This window comes from Typopeltis vanoorti, chromosome 1, assembly GCF_054136105.1.
Source record: "Typopeltis vanoorti isolate ZY-2024b chromosome 1, IOZ_Tvanoo_1.0, whole genome shotgun sequence".
Lineage (NCBI taxonomy): Eukaryota > Metazoa > Arthropoda > Arachnida > Uropygi > Thelyphonidae > Typopeltis > Typopeltis vanoorti.
This window is the reverse complement of record NC_143549.1, coordinates 73,064,494-73,089,354: the sequence shown is the minus strand read 5'-3', so window position 1 is coordinate 73,089,354 and position 24,861 is coordinate 73,064,494. Positions and strand designations below refer to the sequence as shown.

General features: G+C 36.5%; 1 protein-coding gene and 1 non-coding gene across 2 annotated transcripts in view; both read left to right on the top strand.

Moving 5' to 3' along the window:
* Positions 1–24,861, top strand: part of Cont (Contactin) — a 458,021-nt gene that overhangs the window by 249,443 nt on the left and 183,717 nt on the right. Inside the window, exon 12 of the mRNA XM_090391248.1 lies at positions 6,394–6,681. Within this exon, the coding sequence (XP_090247374.1) occupies positions 6,394–6,681 (288 nt within the window). The remainder of the gene's footprint in view (positions 1–6,393; positions 6,682–24,861) is intronic.
* Positions 3,791–3,917, top strand: LOC150110087 (U6atac minor spliceosomal RNA). Its single transcript, XR_016549064.1, has one exon. It is a non-coding gene; the product is annotated as a U6atac minor spliceosomal RNA (small nuclear RNA).

Sequence of the window (24,861 nt, the reverse complement as noted above, 5' to 3'; positions counted from 1 at the left end):
TGAAGCAGAGGACTGACTGTACATACCACTTCGTTGCTGCAATCCATGGACCAGGATGTTATTGCTGTCTTCAAGACATGTTATTTAAGAAATATTTTTTTCTCAGGATATTGCTACTAATGCTTTTTAATGTAATAGTTTTTGTTATTTTTTTTATTTTTTTAATCTTCATGGAGGGCATCAAGTATGTGGTCTGCTAGTTTACTTTTCCATATCAATGCATAATCATATAATTTTGGTGTTTTCTCTTCATTTAGCTACAGCTTTAGCTTTATCAAATTCTCTATAATATGGGAATATACAGTACCTGAGCAGTCCTAAGTAGTAATGTACACATTGCTAACAGGTGGGAGGACATCTTCCTTAGTAGTGCGCTTTAAGGAATTCACTTTAAATATTGTTTTATAAGTAGTTTGAGGATATGGAGTAGTCATTACCAACATCAAGATGTACAATGCAAAATGGCAAAAAGATCCAGTGTTGTGTCTCATTTTATGATTATTATTCTATCTAGTGAAATTCTGCTTATCTATATTCAATTGTTATCTATGTACGAGATATCACCCCAAAATACAAATATTTAAGCTTTTTCTCCCCTTAGTGTCCTTAATATTTATATTATACTGCGCCTTTCAGGACATTTAGTTCAAGATATATAATTACAAAACAAGGATCAAAATACAAAAATATATCCAAGCGTGAAACTATTAAACAGTTGTGACCCTCTATCTCGTAATTTAACATATTAATTTCCCGCGTGATTAGGTTCGTACGTTTTTCAAGTGGTGCATTGGGCAGCAATTTCAGACAACTGTTTTATCAATGAACAAAGGTTTATTAAACTCATTAGCATGGTACAATTCAATCTCTAATATAATTCAATTCAATACTAAGAAAATATATACAAAATAACATTAGCTAATCACAAGTTTTTGGCTAAGATCCTATATGGGTATTACAATCATGCCGCCATAACAAATTCAACTCATACAATCATATGTATAATCCCAGATCTAATTAACACATTAGTTAACCCTATATTAGTCTGAATATGCTATATGCTGTAGCACCTGGACATATGTGATCAACTCACTCTATTTAACTATCTAAAACTATATAGATTAAATTATCCTTTCGCTGTGTTAACGCATAACTTTGACATTCAAAACTTTCCTATAAGTTACAATACACATGCATAAATCTCAGGACACATAATTACTTATATAATATTAATATTAACAAGCATACTTTCATTATAATCAGTCATGTACTAAAGTCCTAGTATAAATTTCCTTAGTCTCTTCAACAGTTCAGTAATATAATAATGATTACAATTACAGACGATTTTCAGTTAACACGAGATTTTTACAGTACCTTTTTCTTGAGTTTTCTATGTTGGCCTCTACCTTTTTCCAATTGAACTATCCTGGTATGATCTCTCCTATAATCGGTCACTCCTAAGTTCTTTTGGCATTAAACTGTGCTTATGCGATCTTTACGTTTCGTACTTGAATTAAGAACACACTTGAGAATCATCTATACCATGGCTGTGAAACTCACCACGTGGACACCGACTTCTTTATACAGATTTCCTTTTTTCGTAGTTGTCACTGGATGATGATACACATAGATAATACCTTCTTTCCTTTAACTAAATGGCATTCCTCGTTTCTTACCATAGGAAATACGGAATCGAAATCCCGCTCACTACTTGTTCCCTTGTTGTGTCGAACAGAGATATAACTCCAACCACACCACTCAGGAAAACCGTGTGAAAACCTATACGAAGGAGCTCGTGAAGAAACTATCCGGAAAAAAGCTTTGTGTGTGTAGGGGGGGGTTCTAACCCTTTTATACATTGACCCCTACCAGCACCTTCTTTAATTTCTTTTCTCCGCCCCTTACTGGATTCGACTTCACCGACCAATTAGGGTGGCATTTTCTGCCAAACATCCTGCGGTCAGCGAGCACGCAACTGACACTTGACGATGTCTCAATCCGGGAATTGACCCTGAGCGATAGTCTATTGTTTTCTTTTGCTAGCCTCTAAATTAACCCCCCTTCCAAAATTTTTCTATGAATTTACTTAATATTTTAATCTCTAGCCTCTCACATACAATTTCTTATGAATAATCCTTTCTGTCTTACTTAGCTAATTTTTTCATATCACAACTGTAATACATTCCTTCTTTTATTATTTAGTTCAACAAACACTTTTTTGACATATATTTTACTTGGATGCAAGAATATTTTTTCTTTCTTTAAGTAATTTATGTATTAGCTCTTTTACAGGGGTTTTATTTTATTTTCTCTTCATGTTATTACACCATGATAACTGAAAATATCACATAGTGAAGGTATCAGGGTGTAACACCAAGAAATAAAAACTGTCTCATTGACTATGTTATTGTTGATAGTAATATCTTCATGCGGTTAAGGAAAATCAGTATACATGAGATTTAAAATAGGAAGTGATCACAACTTAGTTTTGAGCAGGATAAAAATAAATATACTGAAAAGAAATGTAATTAAATTTTAAAAAGAATCAAAGTTGCAGCTTTTAGAGATGAACTTCAGATTCAAATATACAAATGTTATTGAAGAAAAAAATAAGAGTTAGAAAACAGTAATCAGACCTTGAACACTCATTGGCAGTCCTTGGAGAGCTGATTGACTCATCCAGAACTCATGGGGAGACTTTGAAAGTTAAATAGGCAGTCATGGAAAAGAATAATGCATATCAAAAGTTCCCAGTAAGTACTTAGCATATGGCTGAGAGAATACAGAGAAAAATGTAAGAAAGTGAGACCATGTGTAAAATTATTTAAACAAAAGTCATGGGAAGAGTTTAGTAAGATAGAAGTTAATATCAGGAAAGCAGTGAAATGTTCTGGAGTCTGTGAAAAAGATTAGAAGTGCAGGAGATAGTACTGTAAAAGGAATTAGAAATAATAAAGGTGACATAAAGACAGAAGTTTTTATCATTTCCACACATGGAAAGTCTCAAGACTTATAATGTGACAGTGCAGTGTGTAGACAGATGATCAGAGGGAAGAAAGGGAATCTGTTAATATATTTCTTGAAGAGATGGTGGCTGCATGTGTTCATGAAAATGGTATGAGAAAGATTGTTCCAAAGGACAGACGTATATATGAAATGAAAGTTAAGGATGAGAAGTTGGTTCAGTGAGTCTGCAATGCAATGAATGGTATACAGATGGTCACCAGCTGCTCTCATTGATTAGAGGAATAGTGGCAGTCAGTTCAGAGTAGCATCCATGGAAATACCTATAGAAAAGACAATGCAGAAGCTCAGTGTCTAAGGGATCAGTTCTTGTCTGGATACACTCTAGCATTCTGAGAGAAGATTTGGGAGTTATAAAGTGTTAGGATTGAACAGAAGAGAAGTAGTAATGTTAAGAATAAAAAAGGATACCAAACATTTTGACAGCTGAAGAGACACATGACATTCATGTGTGAGAATTGAGTGCAATCTTGTCAGTGGTGTACTGGAACTGGTTTATGCAAGCCAATTGTTAATTTTCAAGAATTTTGAAAGGTAGTTGTTAAACTAGCAATAGCTCTAAACTGAAGAGTGGCACATGCTTTAATCCACTGTGGCTAGTGGCATTTTGGTCAAAAAACTTGTGTATAGTTGATATAGAAATCCAGCTGTGACATGCTTATTGTGGCATCCCTTAATGCTTCCTTTCCCCATTTTCTTTCTTACACAGCAGCCTGTGTAGAGATTATCTTTGCTAGCAATTTTACAGGACATATTATTTTTCAATTATTTTTATGAAAGGAGAGAATGTTAGCACCCCCCCCCCCCCTTGATAAGGGTGGACCGACCTCTGGGCCTAATACATATAAGGTTAAGTGCCATGGAGTAAGCGGCAGTGTTGACCGAGTGGTAGCGTATCTGCTCTCCAGCCAAAAGGCTGTGAGTTCGAATCCACCATGGGCATGGATGTTTGTGGTTGTGAAAAATACTAGTGGTCATGGTAGTCAGTAGATGGCATTGGTGTAGGTAATGAGGTTTGGTGGATTGAGTGGCAGAAGCGAATAGTTGTGGAGTGGATGCCCTCCCTCGATGAGTCTTTGGACTCCCTGGAGGTGTCGCATAATATTTTTTTTTTCCCGGCCTGGTTGGCATATCTGCTCTCCAGCCAAAAGGCTGTGGGTTCTAATCCTACCTTGGGCATGGATGTTTGTGATTGTCTGTGAAAATACTAGTGCAGGTAGTTGGTGGCATTAGTGTAGTTGCAGTTTGTTGTAGTTGGTGAATTGAGTGGTGTAGACAGAGAGTTATAGAGTAGGTACCCTCCCTAAATGAGTCTTTGGACTCCCTGGAGGTGTCACGTAATAACAAACATCTACTTAATTTGCCTGTGCTGCTGCTTCTTAAGATAATGATGCATCCATGCTTGATGTTTGTCAAAGATTTTACTTTAATAGAACTGTCATGAACCTAATAAGATCATTAACTTAAGAGCAGCACAGGCATTGAGGAGGTGATTCTCCCACAAAGGGAGAACTCCTCTACCCCCCCCTTTTTTTTTTTTTTAAACAAGCTTGTCTTAAAAAAATTAACTCTGGAAAATAAGGCAGTATTGTATTTTGATAGCATTAAAATTCACTAAATTATCAAGTTTCACTTTGCATAGACTTGGTCTTTTTTTAAAAAAATAAGTAAAGATTGATTCTGTGCAAGATCGACCCTTTTTTGAATCCATTTTATTATTTTGGTATTGTTTAGTTTCTCTTTTAATATCCCTACAAATATTGTTGATCTGCATTCAGAAAACTAATTCCTCTATAGTTGTTGCAGTCATCTTCATTTCCTTTTTTTTATAAATTGGTATACCAGTGCTTTTTCCCAATAGCTAGGAGCTTTACCAGTAATCAAATCTTATTAAAGAATTTCAGGAGTCTTTCTTTAAATTTTTCACCTGTATTTTTTGTTCAGTTCTATATTTATATTGTCTTCTCGTTTTGCTCTAGTTATAGTTTATTCATCATGAAATTGGGATCTGTTTCCAAAGTTTGGCATTTAGGCTAGATTTGGATTATAAAGCATTTTTCAGTGAGGCCTTGGATAGTCTTAGCCACTTGAATATATTGAGTTAAATCAAGCTTAGGTCTACGCTTCCCAAAGAAAATCAAAATCAACCATCATCATCATGATTTTTTCTATGTAGTATGGAGTGGCCTTCCATAGTTTGTGTTGGGACTCCATGGAGGTGCCAAGTAATCATATTCAGTTGTGCTGTTTTGTTTTGATTTCACTTTTTTTTTTTTTTAAACAAGCTTGCCTTAAAAAAATTAACTTAGGAAAATAAGGCAGTATTGTATTTTATAATGAGATATTTGATATAAAAAATATATAAAATGTATAACTTGTTTTAGTAATAGAATTTATAAATATGACAGTTATAGCCTAGTAACTTATCGGATAAAGTGCCATTTCTTCTGTTACTTCTTATTGGACATATTCAGTAATGAATAACTTATCACCCTTCCTCTTAGAAACTTGACTTTTGCTTCTTGCATTTCTTGATTTGAAAAATGAACTAGCAACTAAACACCTATATTGGAAAGTCATCTGTCTCCTGGTCTTATATGTACCAACATGGATACTAATTTAACTCTTATCCTAAATAACTGCATTTTCTAATTTAGGTTTCAGAGCCTATTCATTAAAAAACACTGGCATGAACAAAATGTGATTTGTTCATGCATTTACACAAGATTTGATATGCTTGATTCAAAAGCAAAGCAAAGTCAGCAACCATTGCATGATGCAGAAGTGAAATAGACCCAGTTAGAGATATGCAAGTGTCTGGATGGAGGATGTAGACCTGCTTATTGTAACAGGTCTACATTCTAATCAGTTGGGTTCTCCATATTTTTCTGGACAGCTGAGAGTTATCAGTAAATATTATGTATTTATGATTGAAATTCATACCTAGTTCTCCTATTTCATTTTGATAGTTTTTGTATTCTTTTGAAAGTTTTTTCACTTGGTTATAATATAAATTAAAGAAGCCAATAAATTATATTCTTGGTTTAATCTTTATCCAAGTGCAAGCAAACAAGGTTTGAACATGAAGTATCTTCACAACTGGGCTACCTGTATACAGGATACTAAGGCAATTGATCTGAAGTCATTAGCTTCTATATACAAGTAGCCCAGTTGTGAAGATACTTCATGTATAAACCTTGTTTGCTTGCACTTGGAAAAAGGATTAAACTAAGAATATAATTTTTTAATTTATATTTTCTTATTTATATATCCTTTTGTATATAATTCATATCTATTTATGTTGTGTTTGATTAAATTTTTTCATTTCTCTCAAACTAATTAGCATTGTGTACTTGTGGATTATTTCAGCTCAACCTGAATTTACAATTCCCCTTGATGATAAAGTAATGGATGTAGGAGCTACTTTGACATGGATCTGTGAAGCATTTGGAATACCTGATATTCATTACACTTGGCTGAAGAATGGCAAAGAAATAAATCTAGATAATTTAGATCATAATGACAGAAATCGTTATCGTATATATGAAAATGTCTTGACTGTTGATAATGTTGTAGTGAGGGATGAAGGCATGTATCAATGTATGGCAACTAATCAGTTGGGTTCTGCATATTCTTCTGGGCAGCTGAGAGTTATCAGTAAATATTATGTATTTGATTTTAATATTTTACATAGCTGTTTTAGTTATTATGGTAATATTTTATATTTTTGTAATAGAGTTGTATGCAAGAATGTTTGAGTTTATTAATGTCCTTAAAAGCTTTGGGTTAAATTGGATATTGTATTATAAGTTTGTGGATTCCTTGTAGATTTGTGTTATAATAATAATAATAATCAGTAATGTTCTCTTCATAATTAAGAAACTATGCAGGCAGCCCCGGTTTAAGGAGATTCACAATAACGGTGGTTGCCTGCACATGCTTTCTTACTGTAGTGTGGTTGACTGAGAAACGGCGTTAGCAGACGCTCTAGTGTTTGAGTGTTTACTGAGCTACTACGATGTATATGTATCAAACCTAGTTTTAATGCTGAATCTACCTAATTGTTCTATTTAATTTTTTTTACGTACATACGTATTTAAATTGATAAAATACGTAATTACATACCATGTCTGATAATAGAAGTGCAGAAAAATTAGCAGAACTTGGTGTTAAGAAGGCATGGAAATCAATCACACTTGAAAAGAAGATGGAGGTGATTCGAAGAATGGAAGATGGGCAGACACGTGCTAATGTCTATAGAAGTATGAACTTACCTCCATCGACTGTTACTACAATTATGAAAAATGCAGAGAGAATAAAACAGTCTGCGCAACAATCTGCGGCAGCACTAAATGCAAAACATATATGTTATAGCAGGGGTAAATTTCATGAAAAAATGGAAAAATTATTATTGTTATGGGTGGATGACTTGAATCAGAAAAACATTCCTCTGACGCAGGCTGTTATAACTGAGAAAGCAAAAACAATTTTTGAGGATCTTAAAAAGACATGGAGGCGAAGAAACATTCTTAGGAAGCAAAGGTTGGTTCATGAGATTTAAGTCTCGAAGTAAGTGCCACAGTGTCAAATTATGTGATGAGGCAGCAAGTGCAGATGTTGCGGCAGCGGCTGCTTTTCCTAAAGAATTTCAAGTCTGTGTAGAACAAGGATGTTATCCTTCTGATCTCATTTTTAATGTTGATGAGACTGGGCTCTACTGGAAAAAATTGCCATCACGCACCTTCATTTCCTGTGAAGAACGTTCCGCTCCAGGTTTTAAAGCTGCAAAATATAGACTTATGCTTTTGTTGGGTGCAAATGTCTCCGTAACTTTGACGCTTAAACCAATGTTGGTGTGCCATTTACAGACACCACGTGCCTTCAAGGGTCTAAAAGCCATGCCGCCAGTCTATTGGAAATGGAACAAGAAAGCTTGGGTTACACAAGACGTTTTTATAGATTGGTACACAAATTATTTTTGTCCTAGCATGCATCTCTTCTGTAAAGAAAATGATTTGAAGCCAAGACATTGCTTCTCTTGGATAATGCCCCTGGACCTCCTCAAAACCTTGCTGAAATAAGAACACCATTGGATGTCAGGGTTGTTTACATGCCACCAAACACAACATCGCTTTTGCAACCGATGAATCAGCGGATTATATCAATCTTTAAAGCCTATTACCTCCATATAACATTTAAGGAAATGGTAAGAGTCTTGGACACTTCGGGGAAAAACTATTAAAGAATATTGGCAGTCATTCGATATTTTGAAGGGCATTAACAACATCAAGGCAGCTTGGAACGATGTGTCAGCAAAGTGTTTAAAAGGAGCATGGTGGAAACTTCTTCCAGCATTTATGCATGACGTCGAGGAATTAGAGCAAGAGGAGAATGTTATTGAAGATGTTACCAAGCTTGCACGAGAGGTGTGATTGTACGATATTACAGCTGAAGATGTGACAGAAGTCTTAGAGAGTCATGATAAACCACTTTCCAACGAACTCTTAAAAGAATTAGCCAAACAATTAAGTCAACATCCAAAGGAGGAGAAAGAAAACGAAGAAGGTCCTCTGAGAGATGTGAAAATGGCCGATTTACAGCGTATCCTTGCATGCATAGAGACATTGACTGATGAACTCTGCGAAATGGACCACGATTGGGAACGAAGTGCGAACATAAAAAGGAGTGTAATCACAACTATTTTTGTGTGTCACGTTTGTTATGTTTGTGTGTCATCAGTAGTTGTTAAGATCTAGTAGAAAGTAGTGAGGGACCGTATACAGCATTGGGCAGATGAGGGTAATGTTATCTGTGAGAGTCAACATGGATTTGTGAAGGGGCGCTCTTGTTTTAGCAATACGCTAGCCTTTTATAATAAAGTTACAAGAACATTAGATGAGGGAAAGGCATATACTGCAATTTTCTTAGACTTAGAGAAGACATTTGACAGGGTGCCACATGATAAGCTGATATTTAAGTTGCAGCAGATGGGTCTGGATGTCAGATTGGTCAACTGGATTCAGGATTGGCTATCTGATAGGTATCAGAGAGTTTTGTATGGTGGAGCAGTTTCACGGAGGCAGAGGGTTACAAATGGGGTCCCACAGGGCTCAGTATTAGGACCTATATTGTTTGACCTTTATATCAATGACATTGCCAGTGGATTGCAAGGGGATATTCAGTTGTTTGCGGATGATGCAAAGCTGGGAAGGATTATTAGTAATAGTGCAAATGTGGTAGCCCTGAAAGAGGATTTGATGGGTGTGTCAGTTTAATGCAGCAAAATGTAAGGTCTTGAGGTTTGGGAAACATTGATGGGATTCTGCATACTCTATGGGAGGAGTTATACTGGAGGAAGTAGGGGAGACAAGAGATCTGGGGTTGATGATTGATAGAAACCTGAAATTTAGGGGACATATTGCAAAGGTGGTGAAGGTAACACAGAGGATTGCTGCAATTATGAGAAGGACACTGAGATAAAATGCAGAGATAAAAGGGTTATCATTCCGTTGTATAAGTCTCTGATCAGACTACACTTAGACTATTGTTCTCAGAGTTGGTCCCCAGGATTTGAAGGGGATAAATTAACTGTGGAAAGGATACAAAGACGGATGACAAAGGGGATAAATTAACTGTGGAAAGGATACAAAGACGGATGACAAGATGGTTTCAGGACTGTACAAGGATAGTTATAAGGATCGGCTGAGGGAATGTGGACTGCAGAGTTTGGTGGATAGAAGAAAGAGAGGTGATATGATTGAGACTTTTAAACTGTTGAGAGGTGGTTACAGGGTTGACACTGGGGAGTTCTTTCGTTTGGTTGAACAGCGGGGGGGGAGTGATGACAAGAAGCCATCCCTGGAAGTTATGAAAGGAAACTGTGAACAAGAGAGTGAGGAGTGGTTTCTTTGCGCGGAGGGTGGTTGAACCGTGGAATGCATTGCCTGATGGAGTGGTGAGAGCGAGAACGGTCAATGAGTTTAAGGAGTGGTATGATAGACTTTGTGTTTCTTAGGGGGGTAGGAGGGACCTCCCCTCGATGAGTCTTGACAGACTTTATGTTCTCAGGAAGGACCTCCCACGATGAGTCTTTTGACTCCATGGAGGCCTGAATAATAATAATAATAACTATTCGACCGTACACTGAATTCCTTAAAGAAAGAAAAAGAAAATCTAGGCAGTTAACACTGGATACTTTTTTTAAAAAAAATGCAGGTGATCTGAAACCAGGAACTTCAACATAAAAATATGTAATATCTTTTAGAAGTTTCATATTTTTTGTATATGAGTTTGTTTTGTTTTCGTTATTAATAATTTTTTAATAAATATATATGTATGTATTATCAAAGCTTTAAATATAATAATGTTACACATACTTCATGTGCATATTTTTTGACTGCGCGGAACATAACTTCATACCTCCCATTAAACTTTCGTTCGGTTTATGCCCATTTTTTCAGGAACAGAACTAAGGCGTAAACTGAGGGCTGCCTGTATTTCACTTTTAACCTAAATACTGTCTTTACGTGAATATAACTTGCCCTCGTATATATCTCGCACCCTTGATTTTACTTTATGAAAAAAAAAAAAAAAATTAAAAAGTTTCGCATATACCTCGCACACAAAAAAAAAAGTTTAAAACTTTAAGAAATAGATAGTGAATATTGTTGTGGCAGTTTCAGATATTTTGGAATTTAGTTGAAGAGAATCAGCATTTTAACTCAACAATCATTGGCTTGCCTTTGTTGCTGAGTCACATGATCTTTTGTTAATATTGCACCAATCATATGCATAGAGATGGAAGCAACCAGTAGAGGAAATTTGGGAGTGAGAGCATCGACTTCTACTCAATCTTAGATTGTGTAGGGGATGGAGCGGTGAATGAGGTGAGGTTTAGGTTCTATACAGATTGGATGATTTCACCAGAAATAATTGCCAAGAGTTTTTTTAAAAACTGCCATCACTAATGTTTTGGATGGGAGCTAAGATGATGCTATTTTGGTAGATGACCGTTTGTTTAAATTTAATTACAGAAGCATTGTTGCTTAATATTCAAATATATTGAGTGATGGTGAGCAGCTGATTATGTAAATAACGTTGATAATTAAAATTTAAATGCATTCATTTCATAAACAATGTGAGCAGTTATAAATTATAATGAATACTGAGGATTTAATTATAAATGTTGATTTAGTTTTTTCCTGAAAAACTTTAGTTTCTGAAAATTCCCACATATATCTCACACCATGATTTTTTAACTTTAATTTTTTGGCAAAAAGTCTTGGACGGTTGCCTTATCATAATCAGTAATGTTATCCACACATTAGTAAAATTCCTGCCATAAAGAGCTTACAGTCCCAAAAAAAATTCATAGGTGGTAAAAAAAAAACAAAAAAAAAAAAACAAAAAAAAAAACATTGTAGTGAATAATCAGAAAAATATAAAATTAAAGAAAAAAAAATTAGAAAAATTATTAAAAGCTGACAAAGAATAAATACTATTTTGGCAAACTTACACTACATTTACATCAAGCTCTGTAAGAATGCCAAACTAGTATTCTTTGTAAGCTTTTAATTTGACATCATAACATCAAAATCATTCATGTAGCATTTTACTTGCTAGAACAAGTTCTTTATTTCAGATCATATATGATATGAATTGTCTATTATGGCATAAAGTAAAAATATGAAAATATTATCATTTCCTGATATGCAGTCTCAGGAAGTAGTGTATATGTGTGGGAGGCATGCATTTTTATTTTCTGCTTCCATTATAAAAAGAAAACACTGAAAGTAAAATCCTAATTAACTTGCATAGGTTTGTATTCCAGGATACCTCATATATAGCTTAACCTCTTAAATAACTTTAATAATCCATTAAGAGATTGAGACTTAAAACTCTTCATAACCAAAATAAAAATATTTAATTTACAAAACAAACACACACACACACACACACACACACACACACACACACACACACACACACACACACACACACACACACACACACACACACACACACACTATATCAAATTATTCACTTAACTGTGCAAGCACTAATGATATATTCTTTGGATTACAACAAGAAACACTAAATTTAATGTGCACAACTTCTCCTCACTCACATAAATCAATACTTATTAACCTATATGGACATAACCTAAAGAATTTTAGTCTCTTTTTTCTCCTACAGAAGGTTTTATTCCTTCTTGCATTCTAAAATCATAGAACTGAAGAAAACAGTATCTTTCTTTCATCCAGAGAACTTCAATAAATTCACTTATCTGAAAGTAGCAACAATATCCATTAAATAAACTACTAAAAACTATATCATCACCTTAGAATGAATTAATTTTCTTTATGAAACTTGCACTCACATTTCTTGTGAATGCAAGAAATGCAAGTCATGTGGAAAGCAGGAAAATGAAGTGGCAAATATTAATTATGTGAGGAAAAGATAATGAAGGTGTTCTGGCAAATGCAGAAGTAATGATCGATAGTTAATGGAATAAGAACATGAAAGAAGTGGCTGAAAGTACTGTGGGTGATGAAGTGACAGTAAGGAGTGGAATAGTGCACTTATATTGCATCCTTTACAAGAGTTACAGCAACTGAAGAAATGATTCTTGTGTGTTACAGCAGGAGGGAGAATGAAAGAAAAAGTGATTTTGGAAAGTATGAAAGTGTGAGAAACTGGAAATAAGGAGAGAGTATCATTATGGAGATTTGATGATAAATCTCCATACAATACTTTCTCCTTATTTCCAGTTTCTTAATGAGAAAGTGACAAAAGTATGTTTCCCAAGTGCAAAGATCAAGGATGCTGGTGAAGCTGTTAGTTTCCAGAAGTGAAGTCGCCGAGGATAAGGGTACTAACAGTATCTTCATTGAAACTCCCTAAGCCTTGGCCACAATTTTGCTGTTGCACCGAAAGAAGTGCCGTTGTTAGACCTAATGTACAAAACAGAATGCGGAATCTGTCACTTAGCTCCAGCCAAAAGCATCAAATGATGTCGCCAATATTCTCTCCCAGTCATTGGCTCCAAAAAGTAATCTATCTCTGGTCAACTCACTGCTCTCAGAAAGTTGCTGAAAGATAAAAGTATTATCATCACCAGAATGGATAAGAGTAATGCCACAGAATATAATCAAAAAATGGATATTACTTTCCAAGATTGTACTACCTGAATCCCACTTCCCACTAGATCATGATCCCACAAAACCACAAGTTAAAAAACTTACTTAAAAAAGTATCTTTCTTACTGCTGGACATTACAAAAAAACTCAAACACTTTCGTTCTTGTCCCCCCCCCTCCTCTAATTCCTTTAAGACCTATATTAGATGCCACTGATGCTCCATGCTACAAATTGTCAAAACAGCTTGCAAACTCTCTTACCCCCCCCCAATGGACTTGCCACATCCTATATAAAAAACTATCTAGTTTAAAACCTTGATTGAAATAACTTTAAATAATACAGACATATATTGATAAACTTTGACATCACCTCACTGTTTACCAATATTCCCTTAAATGACACCTTAATGCTCTTAAAAAACATTTTTCCTTCTGATATCTTAGATCTTTTTTCCTTTATCATCAATTCTGGTGATTTTTCTTCATCATCATCATCATCAAATTCCTGCCATGTACCCTCAAGGGGGTGTACAGGATATGATAGTACTACATGAAAAAAAATTACATCATTACTAACTTCCTATCTACAATTTTCCTCCAAATCAGTCTGTTACTTGTCAAGACTCCAACATTATCAGATCTTATATTTCTAATGTCTAAGTCACTTTGTACCGTATCAATCCACCTATATCATGGGCTTCCTCTGAGTCATTTTGCTGCCAACCTGGCAGAAAAATACTTGTTTTGCTAATCTTTCCTCGCCCATTCTGTTTAAGTGACCATACCACCTGAGATTAACTCTGCTAACGCATTCCTGGATGCTGACAATGTCAAGTTCTTTCCTAATATCCTCGTTTTTAATATGATATTGCCATTGATGCCATCTGTTCATACCTATAATCTTTCTCACAGACTCTCATATCTGCAGTCTCTAGTCTTTGGTCAAGTGTTTTACTTCTGACCCAGCTCTCAGATCCATAAGTTAAAACTGGTTTGAACACTGTCTTGTATATAGCTAATTTAGTGTTCCTACTAATTTCTCTCTTATTCCACATGAATTTATTCAAATGACTTCCCACCGTACCAGCTTTGATAATTCTGTTGTCTATTTCTATATTTAATTTACCATCTTCAGTAAAAATCGTGCCTAAGTAGCTGAAATGTTTTACTTGTTCCACAGGTTCTCCATTCACAACACAGTTGGCATTTTCAATGATTCTGCCTATTTTCATTGTCTTTGTCTTTTTATTGCTGACCTTCATACCATATCTATTACAACAGTTATTTAATTTAGTCAGGGAATCTTGCAGACTTGTAGCGGATTTATTTAGAAGTATAACATCATCCGCATAAAGAAAAGAGCTGACATTAACACCTCCAATTTTGATATCTTTGTCTCACACCAGATTTAACATTAAACCATCTTCCTGTACTTCCTTCAATTCTAACTGCTGAATTACAACTCAAATAAAGACTAAGTAGTGCTTGATATAATGTCCCATTGACACCATATAACTGCAGCGTATTGAATAGCTTCTCTCTTGGCAACTTGTCATATGCCTTTTCCAAATCAACAAAACTTAAATACAGATCTTTGTTAAATTCCCATGCTTTCTCAACTATTTGTCGTAGAGTAAAGATCTGATCCTGACAGGCTCTATTTGCTCTGAATCCAGCTTGTTCTTCACCCAGCTTTTTTTCCACAATACGTCTCAACTGTTTCTCAAGTATACTTGCATAGATCTTGCCAGGAACACTCAGTAGGGAAATACCTCTGTAATTCTCACATTCAGTTTTATTTTCCTTTTTATATATGGGTACTATAAGAGCTCTACTCCAATCATCAGAAATTCGTCCCTCTGTCCAGGCTTTGTGAACTATGCAGTGCAGCCACTGTAAGACTCTTATACCACCATATTTCAGCATTTCTGGTCGAATGTCATCTACTCCTGCTGCCTTTCCACATTTCAAGCTTTGATGGCTTTTTCTACTTCAAGTATGGATATTCCTAATTGCATGCCTGGTCAGTGTTTTTTTATCACTGTGCTGTCATCAAAAAGACCGGAGAAAAAGACAAGGATATATTTTTCTCGCGTTTTCATGTCACCTTTATCATCTCTAACTCCTTTTACAGCACTCTGTCCTCCATTCCTAAGCTTCTTCAACAACCTCCAGAATATTTTGCCACCTTCTTGATATTTATTTTCTATATTCTTGCCAAAGTCCTCCCATGACTTTTGTTTAGCTAGTTTTACATAGTGTTTAGCATTTTTGCATTTGTCTCTATATTCTCTAAGAGCACAAGCTGATTTATTTGACAAGAACTTTTGATGTGCTTTCTTCTCTTCCTTCACTGCCTCTTTAACTTCCTGTGTCCACCACATGCCTCTCTGGCAGAATCAATCAATGTTTTCTTCAGAGTTTGCCACTGAATCTTTAAGGTTTGATTCCTGTTCTGAAACTCTTTCATTTTTTCTTCAATAATCTTTGTATATGTTAGTCTACAGTTCACATCTGAGAGCTGCTCAACTTTTATTCGCTTTAAAACTTTCTTACATGTTATTCTTTTCAATATGAAATTCAATTTTATCTTGCTCAAGACTAAATAGTGATCACTTCCAATTTCAAATCCTCTGTACACTCTGGTGTCCTGCACCAGGGAGAAAACATCACTATCAACAATAACATAGTCATTGAGACTTTTCTTATTCCTAGCCTCTTCTCTCCATGTGAATTTGTGCACATTTTTATGTTGGAACATGGTGTTAGTAATAACCGGTCCATGTCCTGAGCAGAAATCCCACAGATATTTGCCATTATTATTAGCTTTGCTCTTTTCTCCAAATTTTCTCAAAATATTTTTGTATGTCTCACAATCATTTCCTACTCTGCTATTTAGATCCCCAACAAGGACCAACTTTTCCTTTTTCATTGTGTCAGTTGCTTTTTCTAAAGCCTCAAAAAATTCTTCCACTTCTACCTTAGTAGAACTTTCTGTGGGACCATAGGCACAAATAAGTCTCATTGTCCAGTTCCTCATTCTCATATTTGCCCACATTACTCTACTTGAGACTGCCTGCCATTCAAGAAGATTAGCCTCATATTTAGTGTTGAATATTATGGTTACTCCTTCATTTACTTGATTGTCATTGCCTGAATATAACATTTTCTATTTATTGTTCAGCAAGATCTCACCAGTTTTTGTCTTTTTTGTTTCAGTCACCCCTATTATGTCGATCTGGTACTTATCCAATTCCTCAGCTCGTTCCATTTCTTTGCCATTCAGGCTTCTTATGTTGATAATACTGATCTCGAACTCTGGCAATGTTGAGTTGGGGTTTAGGATTCGTTCCAGTAGCTGACTTTTCCCTGTTTGCCCTGGTTCCCCTGGCGAAAATAACAGGGCCTTGTTTAACCGGGCAACGCCCCAGTCGGCATGAAATTTTGTCGTGTTGTACCATAATTTTTATTTGGTTTAACCAATAAGAATACAATTTGGTTGGCTAAATCCGAAATTGCCAGCCCATCCTCATTTGTTCAGTATCCAAGTAGATACCCAACAGGGTGCACCATGAGAAGGTGAGGATTGGACATTAGGGCAGAAGCCCTGGTCGTTTCTCTGCATTCCTTTAAAGGCAATGTGGAGGTCTCCTCTCAGTTATACAGCTTTGATCCTAAAGCACTCTGTGATTTTTCTTGGAAAAACAAAATTTACAAACAGATAGAGGGAACTGCTATGGGTTTCCCCCTCTTACCCCTCTCTCTCCCCTTGCCAATTTTTACATAGAAAATAAATTTTGAAAAATGAGCCATAGACTCACCCCCCCCTCTGAAACCATCTATCTGGCTAAGGCACGTAGATGATGTGTTCTCTATTGGCCTCATGGACCAGAGACAGACTCCTGCCTCAGTCACCTCGATAGTCTACATCCAACAATCCTATTTACGATGAAAAAGGAAAATAACAGTAGTTTACCCTTCCTTAGACACTTTAGTGACATATCTTCTGAATGGTAGCTTCTCCTTCACTGTATATAGAAAACCCACTCACACAGGCAGATACATTCACAAACTTTCCCACCACCATCACCCCTCACAACAATATGACCTCATTAAAACCCTAACCAATAGAGCCTGTAATCTTTGTTCCAGTGGAAACCTCTCTTTCAATTGAACTCAACCATATGCAACATCTTCCTATCCAATGGCTGCAGTGATTACAGAATTAAAAAAATAATCATTTCCTCCCCTTCCTTGGCCATTTCTTCAGAAGGATTTCAGAAATGCCATCACCATCCCCTATGTCTGTGGTATATTGGAAAATATAGAGAAGTCGTTAAAAAATTACAATTTCTGCACAGCTCTTAAGCCTCACCAGAAACTTCTTACTGTTATCTGTTCTACCAAAAATCAACTCCCTACATCTAGGTACATCCATGGAGTATAAAGTACTCTGTTCCTGCAAGTTGGCCTGCTTCAGACAGACAGGTAGATCTGCCACTGTCCATTTAGATGAACAGAAATCTTACATCTGCAATTGACTAATATCAATCTGGCCTTGCAGACCATGTATTGGACATAACTCACAGGATCTTCTGGAAGAAAATCACCATGCTCCACCATAGTAAATTTAAAAAGAAAAGACTGTTTTTGGAATCTGCAGCTGCACTCAGAAATCAACCTAATCAAAGCAAATGCAGATGCATAAAACTTCCCAAAATTTGGGAAAAAATAATTGTCAGAGGTCGCAGTTGTCATCCTAGGCTGCCTACAAATGTCCACAGAGGGTGCACCAACTAGATAGGACTTTAGAGTCACTTGTTTCATTAAGTATTGTGTTGTCTTTGTGTGTGTGTATGTGTGTGTGTGTGTGTGTCAAGTGTTATTTCTTCTCCCTGAAGATGTCTCAGTGACTTAGACAAATATTGGAAGAATTAAAATTAGTTTTTAATCCTTTCCTAGCTATATCAATACTCCATTAAATATCCAATATGAATAACTTCCCTATTCCTACAATTTTTTATGATTCCCTCCAGGTACATTCATGCTGTAGATGGGTTAAAGATTTTTTTCTATTTTTATTAATTTTATATCTACGGAGACTTGAAAGAGTGTTGATGAATGATGTGGAAGTGGATGTACAGACTCAGGGAAACTAGATTTATTAAGAGCGGGGGGAGTAGATATGCAGACTTTAGGGGGGCAGTTAAGTGTATGAATGAGTATATTATGCCCGAGCGAGTACGATGGACAACAAATCAGAATGGGATAGTTAGTATAAGGCATCAAAGTAGGGATGGGACAAATGGGCTTCTGCGATTCATGTACACTAATGCCAGGAGTATTAGTAACAAGAAGGAAGAGTTTTTGGCCATGGTTGGCACTTCCAGGCCACAGGTTGTCGGTATTATTGAAACATGGCTGACAGAAGATGATAAAGCTATTGGGATTGAATGTGATGGGTATAGCGTGTTCAGGAATGACAGAGTGAATAAAAAGAGGGGAGGAGTGTTATTGATGATAGCTGATGAGCTTCAGCCAAGGAGTATAGAAGTTGAACTGCAAGATGGGGAAAAAAAGCACATTTGAAGCTGTTTGGTGTGAGATAGAATCTAGCAGAACAAAATATACAATTGGGTGCTGCTATAGACCGGGTGATGGAGTAGATGGTGGGGATAGTATGCATAAGCAAATAGAAGAAATGAGTGGAAGGAGGGTAATTATTATGGGTGATTTCAATTATGGTAACATTGACTGGAAGGAGGAGAGGGCACATGGAAGGAAGGAATTGGATTTTATGTGGTTATTAAGGGACAACTATCTACGGCAACATGTATTGGAAAATACCAGGGGGCAGAGAGTGCTGGACCTAGTAATTGCAACTGAGAATGTGGCTGTAATGAACATGACCATGTTGCCACCAATTGGTGAGAGTGACCATAAGGTCATGACTTGGGAGGTGGCTAAAGGAATCGAATTTACAATTAAGACAGGGTACATGTGGAATTACCGGGCTGGTAAGTATGACAAGCTTAGGTGTGTGCTTGGCTCAATGCCATGGCATGTAAAACTGCAAGGGCTGGATGTTGATAGTGCATGGGAGGTGGTTAAGAACTGTTTGCAGGAGGCAATGGTTGACTGTATACCAAGAGTCCGAATAATAAATCAAGTAGGGGTTGAATGGATGAATAACACTATTAAGCTTGAGCCGCAAAAAAAGAAACAATTGTGGAGGGAATTTAAGGAGAAGGGTGACCATCAGGTGCAGGAACAGTATAAAGCTCAGGCCAGGATGGTAACAAGGGTGGTAAGAAAAGCAAAAGCAGATTACGAAAGGAAATTGGCCACGCAGGCTAAAGAGAATCCCAAACAGTTTTTTCAATATGTTGCAAGTAAAAGGAAAAATGCTCATGGTAGAATGATCTTAAAAAATGCTGAGGGTAGGGAGGTAACCGAATCAGTCGATATTGTGGAATTACTGAGCGAACACTTTGCAAGAGTAAGTGGTGACTTACTCTTGCAAAGTGTAAGTCACCACCTTTGCAGGTGGTGACTTTGCAGGAATGGAAGAACCAACAGCTTATATTGGAATTGTGATGAATGAAGTAGAGGTAACTAGTCTATTACAGAACCTCAATGTCAATACATCTGCGGGATTGGATGGTATACCAGCTCGTGTAGTACGTGAAGCAGCCAAAGAATTGTCAGTGCCCTTGACCATTTTGTTTAATTTGAGCCTCGGGACTGGGTCAGTCCCAAGGGGGTGGAAAGAGGGGAAAATAGTTCCACTGCACAAAGGTGGTTCCAAGGCTGCTGTTGAAAATTACCGGCCAATCAGCATAACAGGAATCATTATCAAGGTCTTAGAGAAAATAGTCAAGAGGAAAATACAAGATTGGATAGAAGAAAATGGGATACTGTATCGGGGACAGCATGGTTTTGTGAAGGGTTGGTCATGCCTCAGTAACTTGCTCACGTATTATAACATAGTGACGGCTGAGCTGGATAAGGGTAATGGGTTTACAGTGATTCTACTGGACCTTGCTAAGGCCTTTGACAGGATACCACATGGAATTCTAATCAGTAAATTGCAGCATATGGGAATGGACATAAGGTTGGTGAGATGGATAGGAGGGTGGTTGACGGAGAGATATCAGAGAGTGGTTTACTCAGGAGTAGAGTCCACAAGACGGCCTGTGACTAGTGGTGTACCACAAGGATCTGTTCTTGGACCACTGCTGTTTAATTTGTTCATAAATGATATAGGAAAGGATCTGAGAGGAACAGTTCATTTGTTTGCGGATGATGCGAAGTTGGGTAGGGCAATAGTGAATGCAGATGACGTCAAAATTTTGCAGGATGATTTGGATAGATTGGAGGTCTGGGCCAAGGAGAATGGATGTCAATTTAATGTGGCAAAATGTAAGGTTATGCATTTTGGGGTGAAAAGATTGGCGGCAGTTTACTGCATTGGTGGAACCGTGCTCCGGGAAATTGATGAGGCACGAGATTTAGGAGTGTTGGTGGATAAGGAATTGAAATTTAGGGGACACATTGCCAAAGTGGCGAAATCAGCTTATCAAATCACTTGGTTGCTGAAGAATACGTTGACAAGCAGAGACAAGCAGGTTATTGTTCCTCTGTATCGAGCCTTGATAAGACCCCATCTCGACTACTGTGCTCAGATTTGGTCACCTAGGTTTCTTCTTGATGGGGAGGAGGTGGAGAGCATCCAGAGGCGAGTGACTAAGATGATAGCAGGTCTGTGGAATGAACCGTATGAGAACAGGTTGAGGATTTGTGGGTTGCAAAAATTGGTTGATAGGCAGAGGAGGGGAGATATGATTGAGACATTCAAATTACTGAAGGGTTTCTATAAAATTAATTCAGAAGATATTTTTGAGAACAGGGCTGGTTGTGGGAGGACTAGGGGGACATCCATGGAAACTGGGCAAAAGTGTGGTTAGTAAAGGTGTTAGAGCTGGGTTCTTTACTTTTAGAGTAGTGAATGAGTGGAATGCACTCCCTGAGTCTGTGGTGGATGCTGTGACAGTGAATGAGTTTAAGGCGAGGTATGATAGATACTGTAAGAATGTCGAATAGTTGTGATGAATATGATTTGGGGCCTCCCTCGATGAGTCAAATGACTCCCTGGAGTTGCCCGTAATAATAGTAATAGTAATATCTTTTTTGTATTTTTATTTTTACATAATGTACAACTATGCTCTATAAACAAAATGCAGAACTGTTTCAAGCCATTTCAAAAGCCCAGTAAGTGGGATAGTAGCCCCACACATGATCATCATCTCCCACTTAATGATAATTTCGAACATCCATGTTCAAGTGGTATTCAAACCTGCAGGTTTGAATAATACATGAACCACTAAGCCCACCAGGATGAGTGTAGTTATCTAATGCAATGACTTAATCATCTTAGCAGCATGACCCTAAACTTTATATTGTTCATAATTAGTCCCCAAGTCTCTAGCTTCATTGACTACTTGCACCAGATTCCCATGAATATAATATTCTGCCTGCAATGTCCTCCTTCCAAAATGTGACCTTACACTTCGTAACATCAAACTGACATTCATTGTCCATATAACCAATTGGTAAGGATTCTTTATCAGCTATATTCCTTATACTCTCCTAAACTTTGCATTATCGGCAAATAACTGGATAGAAATCACACTCCATATCCTTAATATTATTAATTATAATTTAATTCATAACACAAAGAAAATAAATAAGATATTTATTTAATTATTAAGCTGTTAATATTTCTCTGGTTTCTACTTGTCAACTTCACAGTATAAATGGATTGTCACAGTACACAAATAGTAACAGTTATCACTCTGGTTGGCCAGTTGGTTAGTGTATCAGCTCTCCAACCAAGAGGTTCACAGGTTTGAATCTCTCCAAGAGCAGATGTGAAGGCCTTTAGGTGGGAGATGAATTTCATCATCTGGTGTGGGAACACTTCCCTGCTTATTGGAGGCCTGAAGTGGCTTGAAAAAGGTTCATGTTTGGTCTCTAGAGCATGGTTTCCAGATCAGGTAAAAATTAATAAATATTTAAAAAATACCAAAAATTGTATAAAATCAATAAAAATAGAAAAAAAAATCCTTAGCCACCCACATGATATGAATGTACTATAGATTCACAAATAAACCTTTCATGGGTGGGAACCACATAAAATTAGTTAATTGTGGGAATGATTTAAAATTGTAATAGAGAATGCAAAGAACTAGAGTCCTGATTTGGTGCCATCTGTTGTTTGTTTTACAAGTATTAATCTGACCTTAAAATGAATATCTCCTAGATTTTTGGCAAATTGATAATATCCCCCATTCTAGTTAAGATTTTAGGAAGTTTAATGGCTTCTGACTTCAAAAATAATCTCTCTGACTGGTAGTGATTTCTATGTAGCACTTTTTTTTTTTTTTTTTTTCAATCTGATCCTGTGTGAAGGGTTGCCAAAGCATGATCTACCAGTCTCACCTTGCCACAGCAGTGGTGGTGAATGTGTGTCTTACGGTCTCCAAAATGTCAACTGATGTCAACAAATCTTTTTCTCTATCTGTAGTGAGCCACGTCACAAGCACAGTATACTTCATCTACTTCTGGATGTCATAAAGGATGGAGTTTGTTTAGGTGAATGGATAAGGGTTGCTAGTTTAATATATGATTTGAATGTTGTGAGGAGCTTATATTTATTATACATTCTGGATATCAAACTAGTAACCCATATTCATTCACTCAAGGGCAAACTCTATCATTATCACATGCAGGAATGCCTGAAGTGTCTCCTGTACTTCTGACTGACATACTATGGACAGACAAGATCTGTTGCTGTCTGCCTCAGACATCAACACATCAGAACACAGTTTGTTATAGCATGCAAACAGCACTAATAAGTTAAGTGGGAAAATTGTAGCAGGCAACAAAATTAACTAAAGTTTTAATTTGGCACCATCAACTGTTAGTTAAAGAGGAGTTTCATAAGTATTAATTCAATCTTAAAATGACTGTCTTCCAAATTGATACAGCCATACTTGTTGAAGTATTTAAAATATTTTATAGCTGATAACTCCAAAAACAGTCTCTGCAACTTCTAATGACTTCCATGGAGCACTCTGGTTGAGTTCTCCATGGATGTCATTAGAAGTTGTAGAGACTAGAAAGTATTTTTAACTTGGGTATAGTTATGTTAAAGATACCAAGCAATTTTAAACCTGGTTTTACTCCATTTTTTCCAAGTAAGCAAACAGACAAAATATCAAGTTTGCGCCTGCAATTTATGCAAGACTAGCTGATCCCACAGGTAGTGCAAGACCAAGGCAACTCGTGGTAGAAGTGGAGCATACATCCCCTTCTTGGAGATGTGTTTTGACATTAAGGGTAAATATTAAGATTAGTGATCAGAGCTTGCTCCACTTCTACCACGAGTTGCCTTGGTCTTGCACTACCTGTGGGATCAGCTAGTCTTGCATAAATTGCAGGCGCAAACTTGACATCTTGTCTGTTTGCTTACTTGGAAAAAATGGAGTAAAACCAGGTTTAAAATTGCTTGGTATCTTTAACATAGTTGTAGAGACTGTTTGCTAAAAATCTGGAAGACGGTCATTTTAAGATTGAATTCATACTTGTGAAATTTCCTTTTAACTAGCAGCTGATGATGATTAAAACTTTAGTTAATTTTGTTGTCTGCTACAATTTTCCCACTGTTAACTAATTAATGCTGTTCCCATGCTATGGCAAATAAATAAAATATAAAATGGCTAAATAAATAGAAAATATCTTATTTTCTTTGTATTGTGAATTAAACTATCGAAAACAAAGATAAATAATCGCAGACACCTAAGCTTTTCTATGTCTATTAACATACAAGTTAAATAACAATGTTCGAAGTAACGGGTCACTTAAGGGTCAAATTTAGATAACTGGGAAGATACCTCCACATAGCCTTTTAAAGGAATTCAGAGAACCAATTAGGACTTCTTAATGTCCAGTCTTTACCTTCTTGCGGTACACTCTGACAATTTGAAATTTAGCTGACTAAACTAAACTGCATTCTTATTGGCTTAAACTAATAAGAATACAATTTGGCAAACATGAAGAATTTCATACTGGCTGGGGCATCCACCAGTTAAACAGAGACTCACCATTTTCATCAGAGAACTAGGACAAATGACAAAAAAAGTCAGCTACTGGAATGAACCCAGAAGCATCAGTGGGGAAAAAATGAGATTAGCAGAAGAATTGAGTAAGTACCAGATTGGCATAGCCAAAGTATTACCAAAGAAGACAAAAACAAGTGGGTTTCATTGTATTCATTCCTTCTAAGCAATGAATACAAGAGATGTTATAATATATTTAGGCACTCCTGATTAGGGAAAAGAAAAAGTAGCTATAGTATTTAACAGTATTACAAGGATAATCTTCTTGAGTGGCATCAAGTAGAGTGCTATGAGCAAATATCAGAATGCAGAATTGAACAAAAAAGACTGATTTGTACCCATGGTTGCACAGGTTCTACTCAGGAAGAAGTGCAGGTTTTTCAAGGGATTAGAGAAGGCAGCTGACACAAAGAAAAGGGAAAGTTTTCCCTGTTGGAGTTAAGTACCTGCTGGATTTCTGTTCAGGATATGGCTCATAAAGATATACACAAATTCACATGGAAAGAACATACAAGAAAT